Source organism: Bombyx mandarina, chromosome 03 (assembly GCF_030267445.1).
Source record: "Bombyx mandarina strain Sakado chromosome 03, ASM3026744v2".
In the NCBI taxonomy this organism is placed as follows: domain Eukaryota; kingdom Metazoa; phylum Arthropoda; class Insecta; order Lepidoptera; family Bombycidae; genus Bombyx; species Bombyx mandarina.
Window position 1 is genome coordinate 13986444 of NC_143210.1, and position 21484 is coordinate 14007927.

The following is a 21484-nucleotide window of genomic DNA, read 5'->3' on the forward strand; positions in this document are numbered from 1 at the left end:
CTTCCGCGGCCGCTAAAATAAGCAAAGCCGCGAACGCGTCGCGCCCCCGCCCTCCGACCCCGTCGCTCCCTGTCCCCGTGCCACGCCGTCACCACTCTCGGTGGCACAAACGAAAAATCAGGACTCTCCTCCGTTGATTCTTCAAGAGAAGGCTGCTTGGGACCGTGTCTCCCTGGCCCTTAAGGCCAAAAACATAAATTTTGTCAGTGCCCGTAACCTCGCGAACGGGATACAGATAAAAGTAGCAACACCCGACGACCATAGGGCCCTCTCAAGCTACCTCCGAAAGGAGCGTATAAGTTATCATACGTATACGCTCCAGGAGGAGCGTGAGCTCCGTGCAGTCATACGTGGCATCCCCAAGGAGTTAGACGCCGAGCTCGTAAAGGCCGACCTACTCGAACAAGACCTACCCGTAAACTCCGTGCACCGCATGCACACAGGACGCGGGAGGGAGCCATTCAATATGGTTCTCGTCGCCCTCCAGTCTACCCCCGAGGGTAAGCAAATCTTTAACGTCGGAACTGTCTGTAGGCTTTCCGGAATCACCGTGGAAACCCGTCATAAAAAAGGCACTCCGAGCCAGTGCCACAATTGTCAGTTGTACGGGCATTCTTCGCGTAATTGTCACGCGCGCCCTCGACGCGTCAAGTGTTTGGACGATCACGCCACGACTCTTTGCACTCGCGATCAAAAAACCGCGACGGAACCACCTAGCTGCGTCCTGTGCCGAACACAGGGTCACCCCGCGAATTATCGTGGATGCCCCCAAGCCCCTAAAATAAATCGCCGCGTCGCGCGTCAAAACCGCCTCCGAGCTTCCGGCCCTATCATCAAAGCCACGGCACCCTCTGTGCCGAAGGCTAAGCCTGCCTTCGTGCCGGCGCCGGTGCCCAGCGGCTCGGCCTGGGCTAAACCGTTGCCGTACACGAACACGGCTGTAGCTCCCTCCCCCGCGATTCGTCCCGCCCCCGCGATACGTCCCTCCCCCGTGATTCGTTCCTCCCCCGCGACCAACACTCCGACCGCGTCCGACAATCTCGCTCTAGCGATCGACTTTTTTCAGTCGATCAACTTTGAGCGTGTTAATGCTTTGGGTGACGCCATTCGCGCCGCCTCCACTGCACAACACTTCATCGCCGTTGTGCAAGAATACGCTGACGTATACGCGTCGTTAAATACGTACGTCCTCCCCTCGCTCCGCCGGTAATCAATGGCGTACATAAGTAGAATAAAGCCCCTATCCGTAACGATAGGATTTTTTAACGCTTACAGTCTCGCAAATCAACGTGATCAGGTTTGTGATTTTTTGCGTGACCATCAAATTGACATCTTTTTGGTGCAGGAGACCCTGCTTAAGCCCGCGCGCCGCGACCCTAAAATCGCGAACTATAACATGGTTAGGAACGACAGGCTCACTGCTCGTGGTGGTGGTACCGTCATTTACTATAGACGAGCCCTGCACTGCGTCCCACTCGACCCCCCCGCGCTTTCTAACATCGAAGCATCAATATGCCGAATCTCACTGACTGGACACGCACCGATCGTTATCGCGTCCGTTTATCTTCCACCGGATAAGATCGTTCTAAGCAGTGATATCGAGGCGCTGCTCGGCATGGGAAGCTCTGTCATTCTGGCGGGCGACCTAAATTGTAAACACGTCAGGTGGAACTCACACACCACAACACCGAATGGCAGGCGGCTTGACGCGTTAGTCGATGATCTCGCCTTCGATATCGTCGCTCCACTAACCCCGACTCACTACCCGCTAAATATCGCGCATCGCCCGGATATACTCGACATAGCGTTATTAAAAAACGTAACTCTGCGCTTACACTCGGTCGAAGTAGTTTCAGAGTTAGATTCAGACCATCGTCCCGTCGTTATGAAGCTCGGTCGCGCTCCCGATTCCGTTCCCGTCACGAGGACTGTGGTGGATTGGCACACGCTGGGCATCAGCTTGGCTGAATCTTGACACCATCGCTCTCGTTTAGCCCGGACTCTACGCCGTCTCCTCAGGATACCGCTGAAGCCATAGACATCTTAACGTCACACATCACCTCGACATTAGATAGGTCATCGAAGCAAGTTGTAGCGGAGGACTTCCTTCACCGCTTCAAATTGCCCGACGATATTAGGGAACTCCTTAGAGCTAAGAATGCCTCGATCCGCGCCTACGATAGGTATCCTACCGTGGATAATCGTATTCGAATGCGTGCCCTACAACGCGACGTAAAGTCTCGCATCGCCGAAGTCCGAGATGCCAGATGGTCTGATTTCTTAGAAAGACTAGCGCCCTCCCAAAGGTCTTACTACCGCTTAGCTCGTACTCTCAAATCGGATACGGTAGTAACTATGCCCCCCCTCGTAGGCCCCTCAGGCCGACTCGCGGCGTTCGATGATGATGAAAAAGCAGAGCTGCTGGCCGATACATTGCAAACCCAGTGCACGCCCAGCACTCAATCCGTGGACCCTGTTCATGTAGAATTAGTAGACAGTGAGGTAGAACGCAGAGCCTCCTTGCCACCCTCGGATGCGTTACCACCCGTCACCCCGATGGAAGTTAAAGACTTGATCAAAGACCTACGTCCTCGCAAGGCTCCCGGTTCCGACGGTATATCTAACCGCGTTATTAAACTTCTACCCGTCCAACTCATCGTGATGTTGGCATCTATTTTCAATGCCGCTATGGCGAACTGTATCTTTCCCGCGGTGTGGAAAAAAGCGGACGTTATCGGCATACATAAACCCAGTAAACCAAAAAATCATCCGACGAGCTACCGCCCGATTAGCCTCCTCATGTCTCTAGGCAAACTGTATGAGCGTCTGCTCTACAAACGCCTCAGAGACTTCGTCTCATCCAAGGGCATTCTCATCGATGAACAATTCGAATTCCGTACAAATCACTCATGCGTTCAACAGGTGCACCGCCTCACGGAGCACATTCTTGTGGGGCTTAATCGACCAAAACCGTTATACACGGGAGCTCTCTTCTTCGACGTCGCAAAAGCGTACGACAAAGTCTGGCACAATGGTTTGATTTTCAAACTATTCAACATGGGCGTGCCGGATAGTCTCGTGCTCATCATACGGGACTTCTTGTCGAACCGCTCTTTTCGATATCGAGTCGAGGGAACCCGCTCCTCCCCACGACCTCTCACAGCTGGAGTCCCGCAAGGCTCTGTCCTCTCACCCCTCCTATTTAGCTTATTCGTCAACGATATTCCCCGGTCGCCGCCGACCCATTTAGCTTTATTCGCCGACGACACGACTGTTTACTATTCTAGTAGAAATAAGTCCCTAATCGCGAAGAAGCTTCAGAGCGCAGCCCTAGCCCTAGGACAGTGGTTCCGAAAATGGCGCATAGACATCAACCCAGCGAAAAGTACTGCGGTGCTATTTCAGAGGGGAAGCTCCACACGGATTTCCTCCCGGATTAGGAGGAGGAATCTCACACCCCCGATTACTCTCTTTAGACAACCGATACCCTGGGCTAGGAAGGTCAAGTACCTGGGCGTTACCCTGGATGCATCGATGACATTCCGCCCGCATATAAAATCAGTCCGTGACCGTGCCGCGTTTATTCTCGGTAGACTATACCCCATGATCTGTAAGCGGTGTAAAATGTCCCTTCGGAACAAGGTGACACTTTACAAAACTTGCATAAGGCCCGTCATGACTTACGCGAGTGTGGTGTTCGCTCACGCGGCCCGCACACACATAGACACCCTCCAATCCCTACAATCCTGCTTTTGCAGGTTAGCTGTCGGCGCTCCGTGGTTCGTGAGGAACGTTGACCTACACGACGACCTGGGCCTCGAATCAATTCGGAAATACATGAAGTCAGCGTCGGAACGATACTTCGATAAGGCTATGCGTCATGATAATCGCCTTATCGTTGCCGCCGCTGACTACTCCCCGAATCCTGATCATGCAGGAGCCAGTCACCGTCGACGCCCTAGACACGTCCTTACGGATCCATCAGATCCAATAACCTTTGCATTAGATGCCTTCAGCTCTAATACTAGGGGCAGGCTTAGGGACCCCGGTAACCGTACTCGTCGTACTCGACAAAGAGGTCGACGTGCAACCTAACCCATGCATCAGCCCGCTGAGTTTCTCGCCGGATCTTCTCAGCGGGTCGCGATTCCGATCCGGTAGTAGATTCATTCGCGAAACAATTGCTCTTGAGTTGTTAGGTCTCCTTTGGAGGCGCTCGGGCAGTTGTTAGCAAATCCCACCCCTCTTGGCTGAGCCTTTGCTCGCCCACCTGTCCTAGTGAAACTGGAAAGGCCTTCGAGCCACCAGTAAACTTTCAATCATAAAAATTTTTTTTTTTTTTTTTTTTTTTCTTTATCTTGCAATCAGTCAGCTAGACTATGAGCAGATGTGTTGAGAGCTGTTAGACGGTCAGAGCAAAATCTCCATCGAGACTGCTCCACTCTGTTAACCGTGTCTATCAAGACTTAGGATTTGTCGCCTTTTAAGCCTATTTATTAGGTCCGGTGTGGTTAGTTGCGTGGCCAGCTTATTAGGATGCATTTCTAGCCTTTTTCTGTATTTCATACTCCAGGTCTTGATTTCCTGTTTAACAGTCCTGATTTTGAGGTGTTCATGAATCTCCGATGTTTTTATAAACCACGGACAGTTCGATATTTGTTTCAGGATGTAATTTTGAACCCTCTGTATGATATTTATGTTAGAGTCACACGCCGAACCCCATAGTTGAATCCCGAATGTCCAAATTGGTTTCAAGAGCATTTCGTAGATGAGTAGCTTATTATCTACTGACAGCTTGGAATTTCTGCCAAGCAGCCAGTAGAGTCCTCTGTATTTCAGGTTGATTTCTTCTCTCTTCTTCTGTATGTGTTGTTTCCATACGAGTCTCCTATCAAGGTGTATTCCCAAGTATTTTACGCAGTGTTCTTGCGGGAGTTGTTGATTGCACAGAGTTACTGGCGGACAGTCTCCTCTACGGAGGGTGAAGGTTACATGAACGGATTTTGTCACACTAGTTTTTATTCTCCACTTTGAAAGCCAAGTTTCAATTTCTTGCAATCCAGTCTGTAGGAAGTCTAAAGCTTCGTTTGGGCAATTGCTACATGCCAGTACAGCGGTATCGTCTGCGAATGTTGCTAATGTAACATGTTCGCTTTGTGGTAAATCACATGTGTAAATGGTATACAAGACTGGACCCAGGACAAACCTCTGCGGTACACCAGCTTTGATTGAGTGAAATGGCGATGTACACTCTTCTTCTCTTATTTGAAATATTCTTTCTGTTAGATAAGATTTTATGATGGGGAAGAATGTACAGGGTAGAAGAGTTTTTACTTTATACAAGAGACCTTTGTGCCATACTCTATCAAACGCTTGCTGCACGTCTAGGAAGGCAGAGGAGCAGTACTCCTTTCTCTCTAGTGCCTTCCTTATCACAGAGCAGATTCTATGGACTTGTTCCACAGTGCCATGTTGCTGGCGAAAGCCAAACTGGTGGTCCGGGATTATGGCTCTTTGATGAATCTCCTCCAATAATCTGTGCAGCAGGACTGACTCAAAAAGTTTTGACGTTACGGTTAGTAGACTAATCGGCCTGTATGAGCTAAGTTCGTTCACTGGCTTCCCTACTTTAGGTATCATAATTACTTGTGAAACTCTCCACAGTGATGGAAAGTGTCCAGTTCTTAGTATGCCATTAAATAAGATGGTTAGAAAAACTATGGCTTTTTTGGGAAGTTCCTTCAAGACTTTTTTGTCTATTAAATCAAACCCGGGGGCTTTTTTGTCCTCCAATTTTGAGATTGTTGCCACGACTTCTTTCGGAGTTGTAGGCCTAATCGGCAAATCGAGCTGGAAGTCTTGACTTAGGGCCGAATCTATGAAGGAATCATCAGTGTTTGGGTCAGCATCATTAGGCGTGAATACTTTTGCTAAGTGAACAGCAAAGGCGTCAGCTTTTTCTTGTCTTGTTCTTGCCCAAGTGTTATTCTGCAACCGTAACGGCGGTTTGGGATCCATAGGCCTATTATAGTTCCTACAAGCTCGCCATAGAGAGTAGTTAGTAGCACTTGTTGCAGTTAAGGAATCTAGATAACATTCCATAGTTTTGTCCCTTGCATTTTTTATGGCAAGTTTAAGATCCTTGACTGCTTTGTTAAGAGCTCTTTTATCTACTGAGAGCCTGCTAGTATGCCATACTCTTCGCAGTTTTCTTTTGTTCAGAATCAGTTCTTTTATTTCAAACGATATCTTATTTTGCCGTGGCCTGGGATTCAAGTGCTCCGGAGAGGTTTTCCAGCAGGCAGCTTGAACTGTTGTGGTGAAATGCTTTGTGGCTTCTTCGATATCCTCTTCTGTTTTAAGTGCTATTTTTAGGCTTAGCTCCGTATCAACTATTTCCCGGAAGCTATCCCAGTCTGTGTATTTGTTGTACAATGTTTGCCGAACTTCTTTCTTAAGAATAGTGGTGCTCACTGTCAATATTACAGGAATATGGTTAGATGAGCTATCGAGGCATGACTCAACATTGAGGAACAGTCGAGACAGTCCTGTTGTGATGAAAAAGTCTAGAACGTTTGGCAGTCTGTTCTGGTCTGTGGGCCAGTGTGTTGGTTCTGGAGTTGACACAGTAGTCAAGAACTGTTTATCTACACTTTTCTTCAGCTCCCTTCCACGTGTAGTTATTAATCTAGAGCCCCAGTGCGAATGCTTCGCATTCCAGTCACCCCCAGCAATAAATCTGTATCCTAAGCTTAAAAAGTAGTCAGAAAACTGTGCTTCACTTATTTTATGTTTCGGGGGACAATAAATTGATGATATATTAAAGTCTCCATTTCTGTCACTGACTGCTACTGTAGTAATGCGTTTCGGTTTGAAGGGTGGGGCAGCCGTTGTAATTATTATTGAGACCTTAGAACTTATATCTCAAGGTGGGTGGCGCATTTAGGTTGTGGATGTCTATGGGCTCCAGTAACCACTTAACACCAGGTGGGCTGTGAGCTCGTCCACCCATTTAAGCAATAAAAAAAAGTGAAATAGATGGCATCATGATATATTTGTACATATACTTTTTTGTACTATATTATTTAAGTGAATTATATTTGAAACAGATTGGTTTCGAACATATTCTTATGTGCATATGTGTTTTCATTACAAAAATTAAAATTTAAATAAATTATTAATAAAATCTATCAGAATTTAATTTAAATAAGAATCGGTACGCAGCGGCTTGGCTCTGCCCCTCGCATTGCTGAAGTCCATGGGCGACGGTAACCACTCACCATCAAGTGAGCGGAATGCTCGTATTGTATTGTATACCTACAAGGGCAAAAAAAAATTCTATCAAAATTTGACATTGAATAAGTTCAAAAAGTCACTTAAAGAAAAAACCTAGGAAATCGCGTCCGTAAAAATGAAGCTACCTTTCAGGGAACAATTTAACCCAGCTTGTCTACCAAGCGGTTTCTCGGCGATTTTACCTGAAACTGTAACGCCACGTCGTAGCTAAACAGGCACGTACCCAAATGTCTTTGTAAACACAGGTAGAACTAGCCAGCATACATGGTTTGATAATCGAATAACGTGCTCGGTAACGATAACTGGGGTTTTAAAAACACTATATTTTAAATTCGGTATTTCTTAAAGTCAATAATAGTTTTAATTTAAAATGGAAGATAGCAGTGAAGATAACATTTCACTGCTATCTTTTGTCTTTTTTTGTTGCTTAGATGGGTGGACGGGCTCACAGCCCACCTGGTGTTCAGTGGTTACTGGAGCCCATAGACATCTACAACGTAAACCCACCTTGAGATATAAGTTCTTAGGTCTCAAGTATAGTTACAACGGCTGCCCCACCCTTCAAACCGAAACGCATTACTGCTTCACGGCAGAAATAGGCAGGGTGGTGGTACCTACCCGCGTGGACTCACAAGAGGTCCTACCACCAGTAGGAATAGTTACATCTATATTGGAATACAAAGCATTAAATTAGATACCGAATTGAGGAGACATTAAATAAAGAAAAACAATAAAGAAGACAACACACTCTCGGCTACGATCTAGAGCATTATCACAGGGGCATAAGCGTCTATTAGTGAAACGTATTGCAGACAAATTGGCAATTAAATCGATCCCGGGATTATCTGACACTGTCCAATGTTGGAATTATCCAGAGCTTTTGACTCGCGAATTAATCGTAAGCTTACAGTGAGCTTATTCACACTTGGAGCTTTTAACTGTAGTATTGTGATTTTGTTTTTGCTGTTTCTTTAGTACACGGTTTTATATTTGTATTTACATAAACAGTGGGACGTGTTAATTTATTTTTCATCAATTTCTGAACATTTTATAACCTGAGAACTTTACTTTTGTATTTCTGGTCACAATTTAGAAATGAGATTAGGCAGATTCAGAACCTTTCAATATCATGTAGTAACTTCCATTACCGGTGGTAAGACGTCTTGTGAATCCGCACGGATAGGTACCACCACTCCACCTATTTGTGTCGCGAAGCAGTATTGCATTTCGTTTTAAAGGCTAGGGCAGGCATTGTATTGAAAAAACTGAGATCTTAGAACTCGTGTCTCGAGACGGGTAGCAGTGTTTACGTTATAGATGTCTATGGGCTGGATCCGGTAACCACTTAACACTACTTAATTTGTCCACACATCTAAGCAATAAAAAATAAAAATAACGATTTATTTTCTTTCTATCAGCTACAGTTGTGACTATAGTTGCTGGGATTGCACCTAGCCATCTCATCCCGATTGCAACTACAAAAATAACTAACTAATGTAACAAGGTGTGCAGGGACGTCTTAAATTAGGCTGGAGACCTTGGGCACACAAGAATTTGAGGCCCTTTTGGAAAGTAAAAAAAGATTTTTTTACTGAGTATGACCATTTATTATAGGTAATCAAATACAGTATGATATAATATGTCATTAATGATATAAGAATGCTGCTGGTTTTTTGCTAGATGGTGTACTTACTTAGTAAAATAGGTAGGATGCGTTCGGAAATATTATTAATTAGTACAGTACTGCCGTGCTTGTAATATATACAGTAAGTGCCTTGGAGACACTTTTGAGAAAAACGCGTTTAAAGATTTCAATTTTACTTTTGACGTTTCTCACGAAGTATAAAGCATAACTAAGTTTTTATAATTTTTTAAGATAAATATAGGCTTTTGTAACAATTTGTCTATTATTATTTTTATTCAGAAATAATATTTAAATTATAAAGCTTCAAAAATTATTTATATTAAGGAATTAATAATTTAAAAAAAACTATTTTTTTAGCATTGGTACAGTAAGTGTGTGACTTACTGTAACAATCTTTAGTTTGAACTACATACTGCAATTATGATTACGGAATGAGGTGAATGTTTAAATAGAATAACAAAAATTGCACAATTTGCCTAATGAAACTTAATCACTTACTGTAATTATAGCTAGGAGCAATATGTAAACTTATGGCATCTACCATAAAGCACTGAAACCATAATTAATTACTCTTCCTCGATATTATTTGTAGATAAAAGAAACAAAAGAGATCTTATGAAACCACAGCTTAATAGAATAATTACACAACTTTGTTAATACTATAAAATTTTAAAATCAGTTCCATTTATTGAATTTTTTATGCATTGAGAATCATATTATAAACTAATTATAAAGAATCAATTCTTGTTTGTACAATCTCCTTCGTACATGACATAATCATAAACCAAATAAACTAAGCTCTGTAGGTATCTACACAAACAACACCTTTACCGTACCTATTTTTTTTAAATTCGTGTTTGTACTTCTTTGTACACAATAAAAAAATCACCAAAAATAAACACTTTATTTCTAAAAAAACGAATACAGTTCTCTTTGGAATCTTTATAATAAAAATAATAATATGTAGATTGACAGAACCCAGCTGCACATCCCTGATCTAATAAGGTACTTTAAAATCTTTAATAAGTCATTTAACCTCTTAAGACGGTTATTATGTACTACTAAACTATTATGTAGATTATGAAAACCTCGATACGAGAAATTATCAAATCAGTCAATCTTACAAATCAATAATATTAGCTAGCACCTGTGTAACAGTTTATGGTAAAATAGTAAATGTCCTTTAATTGACTAGTAATATGTAGGCTTACATAATATAGGCATATTAGGGGTTAAAGTATGAAATTGCCGATTTAACCTGAAAAATTGAAATTCGTTTCTTTTTCATTTAACATATTTATTTAATTAAAATATCTACAGTTATTATTTATACATTGCTACCATCTAATAGAAAGGTTATTTATGTCTTTGCGATAGAACTCTGGTGATCTAGATTCTACAAACTGTGTGAAAGCATTTTGTACTGCCTCCTGGGAAGAAAAGTTTTTATCACGTAGAAAATTTTCCAAATCCAAAAAAAATGGTATTCCGTTGGAGCAAGGTCTAGCAAATACGGGGGGTGACCAATGGTTTCTAATTGCAGTTCCTGTAGAGTTAAAACGGTTTCTCGTGCTGTGTGAGGTCTGGCGTCATCATAGAGCAATAATGGTGAAGATCGATTCAGGATTCAGGGCTATTTCACTACAAGTTTTACTATCATTGTTCGGAGTACGGCATAGTAGACATTTACCGTTATTTCTTGACCAAATCGGAGAAACCTATAGTGAATAACACCATGCTGAGATCCCCAAACAATTACCATTACTATACATATATTGGTAAGCTTTGCTTCAGGACACTGTTGCGACGTTTGACCTGGGGTCAGCCATTACATTTTTCGTTTACGGTTATCGTAAAGAATCGCTTTTCATCACATGTTACAATTCGATCCAATATTACTTCATTTCTGTATCGATTCAACAAGGCAACACAAGGTGCAACACGCGTTTCTTTCTGCAGATCAGTCAAATCATAATGCACCCATTTTTCCCTCTTTTTTTTAATTTTATTGATTTGGTGCATATGAGTCAATATTGTTGATAAGGTAAAATTAAACCATATCGCTAATTCCTGGGTAGTTCGGCTCGGATCAGCTCTCACCAACTCTTTCAATTCATTGTTATTCACTTGTGTGGGCGGTCTTTTCCACGTGGTTCGTTCTTCAAATCAAAATTTCCATCACGAAAGGGTTTAAACTAAATCGCACGCTGCGTTCATTAGCACTTAGCAGTCCCTTCTCCAAACGCAACATTGATGCTGCGTGCTGCTCTTGCAGCGTTAGTTCCGCGTCGGAACTCTTATTAAAAAATCACTCGAATTTTCGAAGTATCCATCTTTCTTGTCTAAGCTGAATAATAAAAAAAAAACTGAAAGTCGATAATCGAACGTTACACCTGTTCACTGAAAAATCTCAAACTATAAAGGTTCTATGTCAATTTGAAGTAGGTACCTATTACAATAAAACGGCAATTTTAAATAACCCCTGTTATTTAAAAAAATATATCTGAACTCAAAACTCTTCGGTTAATAGATTTGTTGCAGAATTCGAAATGTTTAACCAAAAATCTCTTCTATTCTCAGGCATCAGAGGTACAAGCTTCTGTATAATATCTACTTTACGATCTGCAGTGATTCCTCTGGGACTATTTTTAGACTTCACCTCAGGAAACTTTTGGGTCTTCACAATTTTAGCTTGTAAAAAATCTAATGATTGAAACATCTCATTATGATCTGTTTTATACATTAGTAATAATGAGCCCTCTCAACTTTAACTAAACACCTTATAATATTTGCAGTAAGTAACGTGTTTACCTAACATGTTCCAGGCAAGTCTACGCATAATATGAAGTATTCCTAATATAATTACAGTAGTGAATTTTGCTGTTGTTACGACTATGCATAAAAATAAATATTTTAATTTGCTGACTTATCATATACACAGTAAGTTCAACTTACTGTAGATATGTTAAGGTTTAGTAACTAATGTTTTATTTTCAACAATTAATATAATAATAGTATGTGGTACTTACTGCTAATATGTTTCAGTGATACTTGATGAAAAATACTCATATCTTAAAAATAATAACAGCAAAATTACTTACTGTATCAATACATAGGAAATGGTTTAAACTTTATGAAAAAATCAACCGTATGTGCCCATACTGCAATTATAATAAGTATGTTTTGGCGCAAAATGTTTCTTACTGTAATTATGCTTAAGCTTATTTAAGTTTCTATACCACATTTTAAAATTTTAAATATACAGAAATGTAGATCTCAATCTCTACATTCCAAATATATACTTAACTCAATATCGACAAAAATGTGACTTACTGTATTTATCGTAAGCACGGCAGAGTAGGAATAGGCGTAGTCATCGATATAATGGCGTAGTACATGCCATAAAAATACCTTCTGATCATATTACTGATTTGTGAAAAAAGTGTAATGTGCCCGACAAAAATTTTTTGACAATAAATGTGTGAGAGAAATTGTCTGTCCTTCGGGGCCCCCTGAGAATGGGGGCCCTGGGCACGGGCCCCGTGTGCCCTTATGGTAAAGACGGTATTGAAGGTGTGTCAAAACGTTCACACTGAGGTGTTCTATTAGCATCTGATCTGGTCTTATTCAAACGTCACAGTCACATTCCTATGTAAATAAATAATTTAAAGCAGTTATTAATTTTACTCAAAAAGAAAACCGCATATTGATTTTATTTCCACATTAATACACCGGATACATATTTCATTAAAACTCTTCGATACTTTAATGTCCAATAAATATTTACGTTTACTTTGTCCTTTTAATAGAATTCACTTGTATTTTCTTGATGCTTGAACGTTTGTTCGTTGTGTGTAAATGAAAACTGTTCCAGTTAAGTTTCGCAAAGTTCGAGATGTTTCCAGGAAGATCCGTCTGCCGTTTCATTGTGAAATCCAATAAATAAGTACGTACAGTTCTAAAACTTGGGTCGGCTGGTGTAAGATTATGATTAAAATTTGTTAATTCAGAACTTAGTGTGTTTTAATTTAATTTTGTCGTGTCTATAGAAGAGCCAGCGATGTGTGTGGCCATTAGGCAGGCGATCTTACTTATTTTCTCATATTATTTTATCATGATAACATGCCTTCATATAATTAAATATATTTGTAGTTTTTTCATTAAATTATTTATCAAATGACAATACACAGAAAACTGTTTACTTTAGTTTTTATCAGAGTATATGCACATGGCGTTTTACTGTTTTCTAAATTATCAGTTTATCGCAGTCAATGATTTAATCACAGTGGAGTGTAATCGCAACATAAGTGAAGTGTACGGACCACTCTTATAGCTTTGTTCGAATGTAATTGTATGTCACTTTGTTCTAGAAAAATATGATCAATGTAATTTTTTCGTACTCTGTTCCGGGAAGTTTAAGAGAATCAGTTCCTAGTAAATACAATATTTACTATTATTTAATACTAATATTTTATTACTATCATTGTCACGATACTCCGTCTTTCTCTTGATAATGTTACGCGCTGGGGTTCGGGATAAATAAAATTCTACCGAATTACAAGTTAACACTGTATTTATCAATTAGAACACTAACAAAACACTTTAAAATTCTTAATTCACTTCTTCCGCTTCGCTTCAGGTGATCCGTTCGCTGTTTCGCTTCGAGTAGTTCCGATTACTAACTGACTGCAACGCTTTTATTAGTGGAGATGAAATCCCTAGAATCGTTGAGAATATTCCACAAAAACGAGTATTGTGTTTCCGCTATCTGACAATAGATGGAACTCCTCGAGCGTTCTAGGTGCTACTAGATCCTTCGATATTCGTTCGACTATTCGGCGATAGATGGCGTTACTCTTACCGGCGTAACAAAACGTTTTGCCAATACGTTTGTAAGCTAGTTTCGTGGCCACTATTGTCCTCAACGAGTTGTACAGGGCCACACGCTTATCGTGCAAAACATAAATCTCTGATAACGTGTCACCTCAGTCGATAGCGGCTTAACTTAGTGGAAAAATGGAGGCAGGTCACAGGGAGCGATGTGTTATACCCTTACGCCTGAAAACCTCTTACAAAGATATGCAGTCTTATTTATAACTGTCGATTATGTCGTGTCGTGTGAAGGAACCTAAGCCGATAGTATTTTGTCAATGTGCTATTAGTAGTTTAGCTAGTAGTAAGTTTCAAAACGGAACATGCATCATATATAAGTCGACTACCTTTATTTTTGCTTAGATGGTTGGATGAGTCCACCTGGTGTTAAGTCGTTACTGGAGTCCATAGACATCTACAACGTAAATGCGCCACCCATCTTGAGATATAAGTTCTAAGGTCTCAGTATAATTACAACGGCTACCCCACCCTTCAAACCGCAACGCATTACCGCTTCACGGCCGAAATAGGCAGGATGGTGGTACCTACCCGTGCGGACTCACAATAGGTCCTACCAACAGTAATAATGGGAATATTTTTGGGTATTAAACGTGATTGTTTCAATTTAAACTTGCAATTTGTATGTATCTCCTACTTTTGCAATGTTCATAAGCTACTTTTATATTCATCGATACTAATGTATGTGCCGAGTAAAATGGAAACAATTGTACCTACCTCGCTTTGTCATACCCTGTTGCTACAAGTCCTGTTGCTTAAAACACGTTTATACACAACTTATCTTATTGCATTAATATAAGATGAACAAAGTTAGCATTGAGAAACAGATTAAACTCTCAATATCCGTAGGGTAATCTGAAGCAACGAGAAATGCAATCAAGCAACTAATCCAATCGATACGAAATTTGCATGCAAAGCAAGAGTTATGAGCTTCAGGTATTGGATATTGAAAGCTCATTATATTCATGGTTTCAGACAAACACGCCAAGTACTAAATAATTGAATGTGATTTTTATAAAGAATCTACATCACAACTATAGCATGTACATTTCAAATTAAGGAACATCTCATCATTCATCATCCTTCATCATCATTCAATTCTCCTGCCCTTCTTCCAGTCACCTGAGGTTGGCGCAACATCCAAACTCCTCTATCAAATATCATTTTGCTCACTTCCCTCTTACACATATCGTCTTTCACGAAATCCATCCATTTTTTCTAAATCTAACTCTTCCTCTAACTTAGAGAAACATCAGATTAAGGAACGCAGTGGCAACATAATACATACAATGAAACTTTAGTCGTAAGATATTTTCAAAGCCCTTCTATAAAATAGATCATGTGAGGAGAATCAGGAGATAGTGACCGGGTCTATCAATTTAATAATGAACCAAGCAATTTACAAACTTATTTCTATTAGACTTAAGTCTTGTCTAAATTCGTACATAGTGCACAACTCTGTAACCAATTGCTACACGCAATTCTAGTATGATCTACTGAACTGTCAACCTCCTATGTCACGCTGCAACTCCATTCATCTTAAAGAACTACAAATCTTGTCCAGTGTGATCTTAAAATAGCATCTGCTTAAGATTACTATTACTATTTATTGGCGTCTTGAATTCTCTGTATTTGATCACATAGCGAACCTCTTAGTGGTGCTGTTTTAATCAACTTCGCAATGTTGACCAATACTTAAACAATTGACTTGTACTACCCGAAAATTTCAAAAAATCAAACCCGCAAAATTATAATTTGCGTAATTGCTGGTGATGGTGATAGGACCTCTTGTGAGTCCGCACGGGTAGGTACCACCACCCCACCTATTTCTGCCGTGTAGCAGTAATGCGTTTCGGTTTGAAGGGTGGGGCAGCCGTTGTAACTATACTGAGATCTTAGAACTTATATCTCAAGGTGGGTGGCGCATTAACATTGTAGATGTCTATGGGCTTCAGTAACCACTTAACACCACGTGGGCTGTGAGCTCGTCCACCCATCTTAGCAATAAAAAAATAAAAATAAAATCTGATCTCCCGTGATCCTTACTTGGTCAGTGCGTCGTTAACGCTGATAATCGCGTAAAGGACTTCACGTTGCGTCCATAATTTTAGAGAAAATCGGACATTCAGATCTTGCGCTTATTGGGGGCGCATGATGCGAGGCATAAGGAAACGTTCGGAGAATACTAAAGTGAGATCGGATAAAACGAGTCGATGAAACACGACATTTAAAACATTTAATTGTTTGTATTGCAACACGATATTAGATTCTCTGAAAGTTAATGATTTTCTAGTTAAGGATCTCATTTCTCATTCCGATAAACTGTTAGACTAGCATAAGATTGCTTAATAGGGTTTGTCTCAAGGTAACATCGACACTGATATTGCTAAGTTTGTGCCCAGAAATGATTGTTGGCAACTGAGCTGAAGTGACTACAATATCATGATTTTAAGCACAAGGACAGCTATAGTCTTATCGGTGACGATTTAGTAATATCGGAAATCTATGTCGAGTGAAACCATTTATTAAAGGGTTCTTGTTCAAATTGAACCAACTTAACCGTTTATAAAGAAAACACAATTTCATTTTATTCAAAACGTTTATTTGGATCAGAATTATAAGGAATAGATAAATTAAAAATAAATCATATAAATAGAATTTAAATGAAATGGCACTTATTTTAAAGAAGCGGTCCGCATTGAATAGCCTTTGAACATATTATTTCCTGCTGGTATCGCAGGATAGACAAATATTGTACAAAACTTTATGATTGAATAAATCGTTCATGAAATAGCTAAATAACATTTACTAATATTTGAATACCGGCCACCCAACAACGAGATCCACGTAATCACGAGGCTTCAACCAACGCACCCAGACCTGCGGATGCATCTAGTTCATACCGTGCACCAACAGACGAAAGTAAGTCGCAACATAATCTTCATTTCATATTGGCCCTCTTTACGATTTCTCTACACAATTTTAGGATGTGGCTGGTTCTTCTTTGAAGATCATTTTCAAGATTAAACGACCACAACTGTCGCTCCCCAAAAAGAGAAGGTGAGTTCTAACAAACAAAAGAAATGAGGACGGAATAGTATTCTTTGATATATAGTCATTGATAACTAATTCTTCTTCTTTCTCATCAACCGTTACGACGCTTGGTACAAGCTTCTTCTGTAACTACGTCCAATTTGTGTGGTCTTCGATAATGCACGAGCCATATTTCTCTCACTGTTCTGATCTGTTCCACGTGACTGTCCCTTTGCTCTACGTCCAAACTTCGTAATAACAAGACTCCAAATTGTCAAATTTCTGTAAGCGTTGAGAATATCTGCAAGTCCCAATAATAGATTGGAGCTCCTTTGAAGCCAAACTCCAGTGATTTTTCAAGGTTAAGCCACAATCTCGAAGTATGCATGTACCACAATCGCCTTTTTGGGGTCGAAATAAAATGGCCCGCCTCTATTTCGAGCTGCGAGACAAGTATCCGAGCTACGTTTCTTCGTCCAAGTCTAGGCGCTTGGGTCTAGGTGTCGCAGGGCAGCTGGACGTACCTGAGGCAGGCACCGATGTTGTCCTCGGGGCTCTGTTTGGGTGTCGGCGGCCCGAGGTGCACGGAGACCGCGAACGGCGTGCTGGACGTCTCCACCCAGCACCGCGCCGCCGGGAGCCCCGGACAGAACGAGCCGCCGCAGTGGTGCGGGTCGCACACCCCGCCGCCCCACGCGCTGCTCTGTGCCCACAACAATCTAATGATATGATAAGGTATAATCTGTCGCGGCCTCGCCATCGGAGTGTAACGGCCGAAAATACTGTCCATGGTCCGCGGTGACCTAACGCTACATGAAAACCGCGTCTGACCATCTAATAACACGGAAAAGAGTGCTAAAAAATCAGTCGAATACAAGATATGTCGGTGATGGAAGAACTTATCGTATCATTCAGTTACACTTTAAATGCTATGAGAATATTTCAACTCTTACCCCGGGTATGTTTATTTATTGCGTCAATAGATGAACGAGCTTCACGATTGCCTGTATGCCTTAAAATAGTCCGAGTACCGCTACCCACCCTGAGATGTGAGGTCAAATTGTCCATTGTATTTTATGACGACTGTATCATCACCCTTGAGACCGGCAATTTGTGGCCCGCGGCGTCTATCCGTACTGGCTTAAAGGATACCTTACCACCAGTTAATACTCAGAAAAAGTTGCTGTCCCTTCACTTCACTGGAAGAGATAAGACAGTGCCAAGCTTTGCGGGGCATGGTTTAAATGAAAGTGTAACTTTTTATGAATAAATATATTACATACATACATTCTCGACCAGACCGCACAGGCTAGTAAAAGGAAAACAGTTGAGCACTCACCGAAACGAAATACTCATTCTCGCAGGGCACAGTGATCCTGTCTTCGCACCTCTGCCTCCCGAAGCCTTTGAGGCCTATGCCGAAGGTACCGTAGCCGAAATAACGGATTTTGTCATCTTCATTGAGGTACTGGGTGTACGGAGACCAGCGGATGTGGGCTCGGCCAGTCTGTCCCCACATCCAAGACCAGATATAACTCCAGATCTAGATGCGATTAGTTTGGTTAGACTATCTACTGAAACTGACGGTAATATAGCGAGCGTAGTGTGTAACGATTGGAAATTAGCCATAATTAGTCCTTAACTAAAGAAAATTTCAGTACTTTTAGTAGTTTTAAAAGAGTGATGGGAATAAATGGTAGGTGAAGTTCAAGGGATTTCAGAATTGACCTATTCTTGTTGGTCCCACTGTTAAGCGGTTACCAAAACCAGTGTAACGTGAAGTCATCTCTCAACTTGGAACATGAGCTCAGTTTTCGGAACGGTCTTAGTTTTACCATCTATACTGGAACTCATGAAGCTCGCAGCAGTAATAGACAGGAACACAGAGCCGTACTAAAATTCCCCAACCAGCACCAGAGTTAAATAAAATCCTCACCCTAGACAATGTGTTAGGTCTTGTCACTGGAGGAGATGCTTCTATTTGCGGATCCATCCCAGAACCTTCTATATCATCTTCCTCGCTTTGAGTGTCTTCTGTTGGCATCATTTCATCGGGTTCTGTAGCTATAAAATTAAGGACGTTGACATATGATCCATTGAAACAGTGCACGAAATTTTACCTTTTTAATTATTTGGGAATTATAAATTAGGTGTAGAATTAAATAACACTCTTGTATGGTGACGTCATTGTACAAAATGAATTTTCTATATGGATTTCACTGTCGTCGACTTTTTACGGTGAGCTTTTTAACAATAATAAAAACTGGTGAACACGCGAATAGCTTTATTACACCATAAAGTCGCACTATATAATCAACTTTCTTTAATTTAACATGACTCTCGGTACACTAAAATATTCTGTCCATATAAGAGTACCAGAATACTATTAAAATAAAAATTGAACCCTGTATTTTGTAATATTAATCGTGTGTTTTCAGTTTCAGTATTATGGTATTATTATAACAACCTTTCCAAAAGAATACGATTATTCTGACCTTAGTCTGTCCAACTATATACAATTTAAATTAGAGTTTAAGCCATTCATTTCATCAAAATAAGGCCATTGTTATTCGAATTAAAAGCAAGGTCAAAAATATACTGGGATTAAAGCTTTAGGATTGAAAAGGGGTACAAAGAAATGAACCGTTTTGTGTTTGAATAGTCTGGTTATCCGCAGCTGAAGAAATCGGTGCTGTTGTTGAAATCCCACTGGATGCTGACGCTCCAGGATACGTTGGAATCTCTAGCGGGAATATTCATTAACTCATAATCAAATTAAACTTCTTTTCTATATACCTTCAGATGGAGTATTAACAATAGCCTAGCCTAGTTAATACTAATTGGGCTAATTGGACTATCCTAGGGATGCAATATTGTTAGCACCTCGTACGTCCTATGATACTTGGTGAGCATAATCCCTTGATAAATTCTTAATGCTGATAGCCTTGAGAGGCTATTTCAGCCTCGCCCTAACATGTAGGCGAGCTCACGGAGCTCAAACCGGAGTGTTGCTAACACTGGCCCTAGCAAGAGCCGTGCTTTGCAGAATCTACCACCGGATCGGAAACGCGACCCACTGAGAAGATGCGGCAAGAAACTCAGTGGGTTGTGTCTGTGGGTTAATTCGTTCGTCGAGCCCTTCGTCGCAAGCGACGGGTTCGACGAGGACGGTGACCGGGTGGCACACTGGTATCTTCTCCTTCTATTGCAGTTTAAGGCACACGCCACAATCCATCATCAGTAGACACAATAACTCTAGCATATCAACTAAAAACGCTGCTTAAATAATATTTAATACAGCACCAAAGGATAGGCAGCGTCACACAACCTAGATTACTCTGAACACTTACCCGTAGGCTCCGTGGGTCCCGGTCTGTTCCCCCTGGGCCCTATCCTGAAGGAGTGCTCGTTGCAAGGCGCGTATCTGATGGAACAGAACCCGGAGTTCCTCCTGACGCAGGAGCGGTACTCGTGGTCGGCGAGGTGGCGGCCGTTCTTGGCGTAGTTAAATGTCTTTATTGTGCCTGAAATTTTATTTATAAGCTTCGATTGCTGATAGTTTTAGGACGAGACCAAGCAGCTTTAACTGACCATGTTTGCAGTTTTTAGACAAATCACGTTTGGTTTTGGCTGAGTCATGTCGCTTACTGGTGGTCAAATGAGTCCACCAGAAAGGTAGGTGCCCGACACCGAGTATTTTACTCCGAAGTCTTTACACGAATTGAGACTTTAGTTTCGATTGACATGCTGAGTGCCGGCATATACATTGTTGGTGTGTATGGGCTCCGATAACTACTTAACATCAGATGGAACGTGAGATCGTTCACTAGTGTGAGCACTAAACAAATTAACAAAATAGAACCACTCTATCTATTACCTTGGATTTCGTGAAAGTTCACTAAGGAATTTAACGTAAAACAGACAACAGCATTGCCTTAATACCTAATGAACCAGCAATTCTACTCCGATCGCCAATCAGAATTTACTGTGAGTGAAATTACCAGGCGTGCGCCACTGGGGACAATAGATCTGCCTATTTCTATCGCAAATCATCACGTGTCTAGGCTCATAGGGCAAGACGACGCTGGGCGGTACAGTCGATACCTCGACCTCGGTCTTAGGACGAGTGGTAACATCCACATCCGTGACCTCCAGTAAAACCAATACCAGGGGTATCGTCAGGTCGTCTACCCGTTTACAGAGAGAGAAGAAACAGTCCATTAAATACCTACAATAGAAATTAGTTTGGGAACATCATGAGATCGTCTGGTCGGGGATATATCGATCCTTACCATTGTTTTCAGTGTAGTATTGAAGACAGTCGTGCGGAGCTGAATTAGCCAGTGGCATTTGTGCGAGCCTCATCAGCCATAACCTTGGAGTATCCAACGCCCGCATTCTCATCGATAGCTGCGTAGACTTACTTCCAGCCAAGTCCCCTGCTTCCCTTCTCTCGCTGTTGCTGGATAGTGTGTAGTAAACTGAATGGAAGGAGATTGAAGCGTGCAGATAACCCAAATTCGGTAAAATTGCAATCAAAATTTATTAATACCCTTAAACCTCTTACAGCATCGAATACAATATGATATGATTGATGGAATTTTCGAATCTATAGGCACA

At 41.3% G+C, this 21484-nt stretch overlaps 1 protein-coding gene across 4 annotated transcripts in view; it reads right to left on the minus strand.

Moving 5' to 3' along the window:
• Positions 1-16411: 16411 nt before the first annotated feature.
• LOC114247102 (uncharacterized) overlaps positions 16412-21484 on the minus strand; it is a 35829-nt gene continuing 30756 nt past the window's right edge. The window contains exons 5-10 of one of the 4 annotated variants that reach the window (XM_089740127.1): positions 21157-21345; positions 20215-20388; positions 19509-19607; positions 18801-18928; positions 18204-18371; positions 17219-17567 (exon numbers count right to left, since the gene is read on the minus strand). In XM_089740127.1, the coding sequence (XP_089596253.1) occupies positions 17361-17567; positions 18204-18371; positions 18801-18928; positions 19509-19607; positions 20215-20388; positions 21157-21345 (965 nt within the window). In that variant the 3' untranslated portion in view covers positions 17219-17360. Of the gene's footprint in view, positions 17568-18203; positions 18408-18800; positions 18929-19508; positions 19608-20214; positions 20389-21156; positions 21346-21484 lie in introns of all 4 variants that reach the window. The other 3 variants (XM_089740126.1, XM_028179950.2, XM_028179951.2) reach the window with 3 other exon arrangements.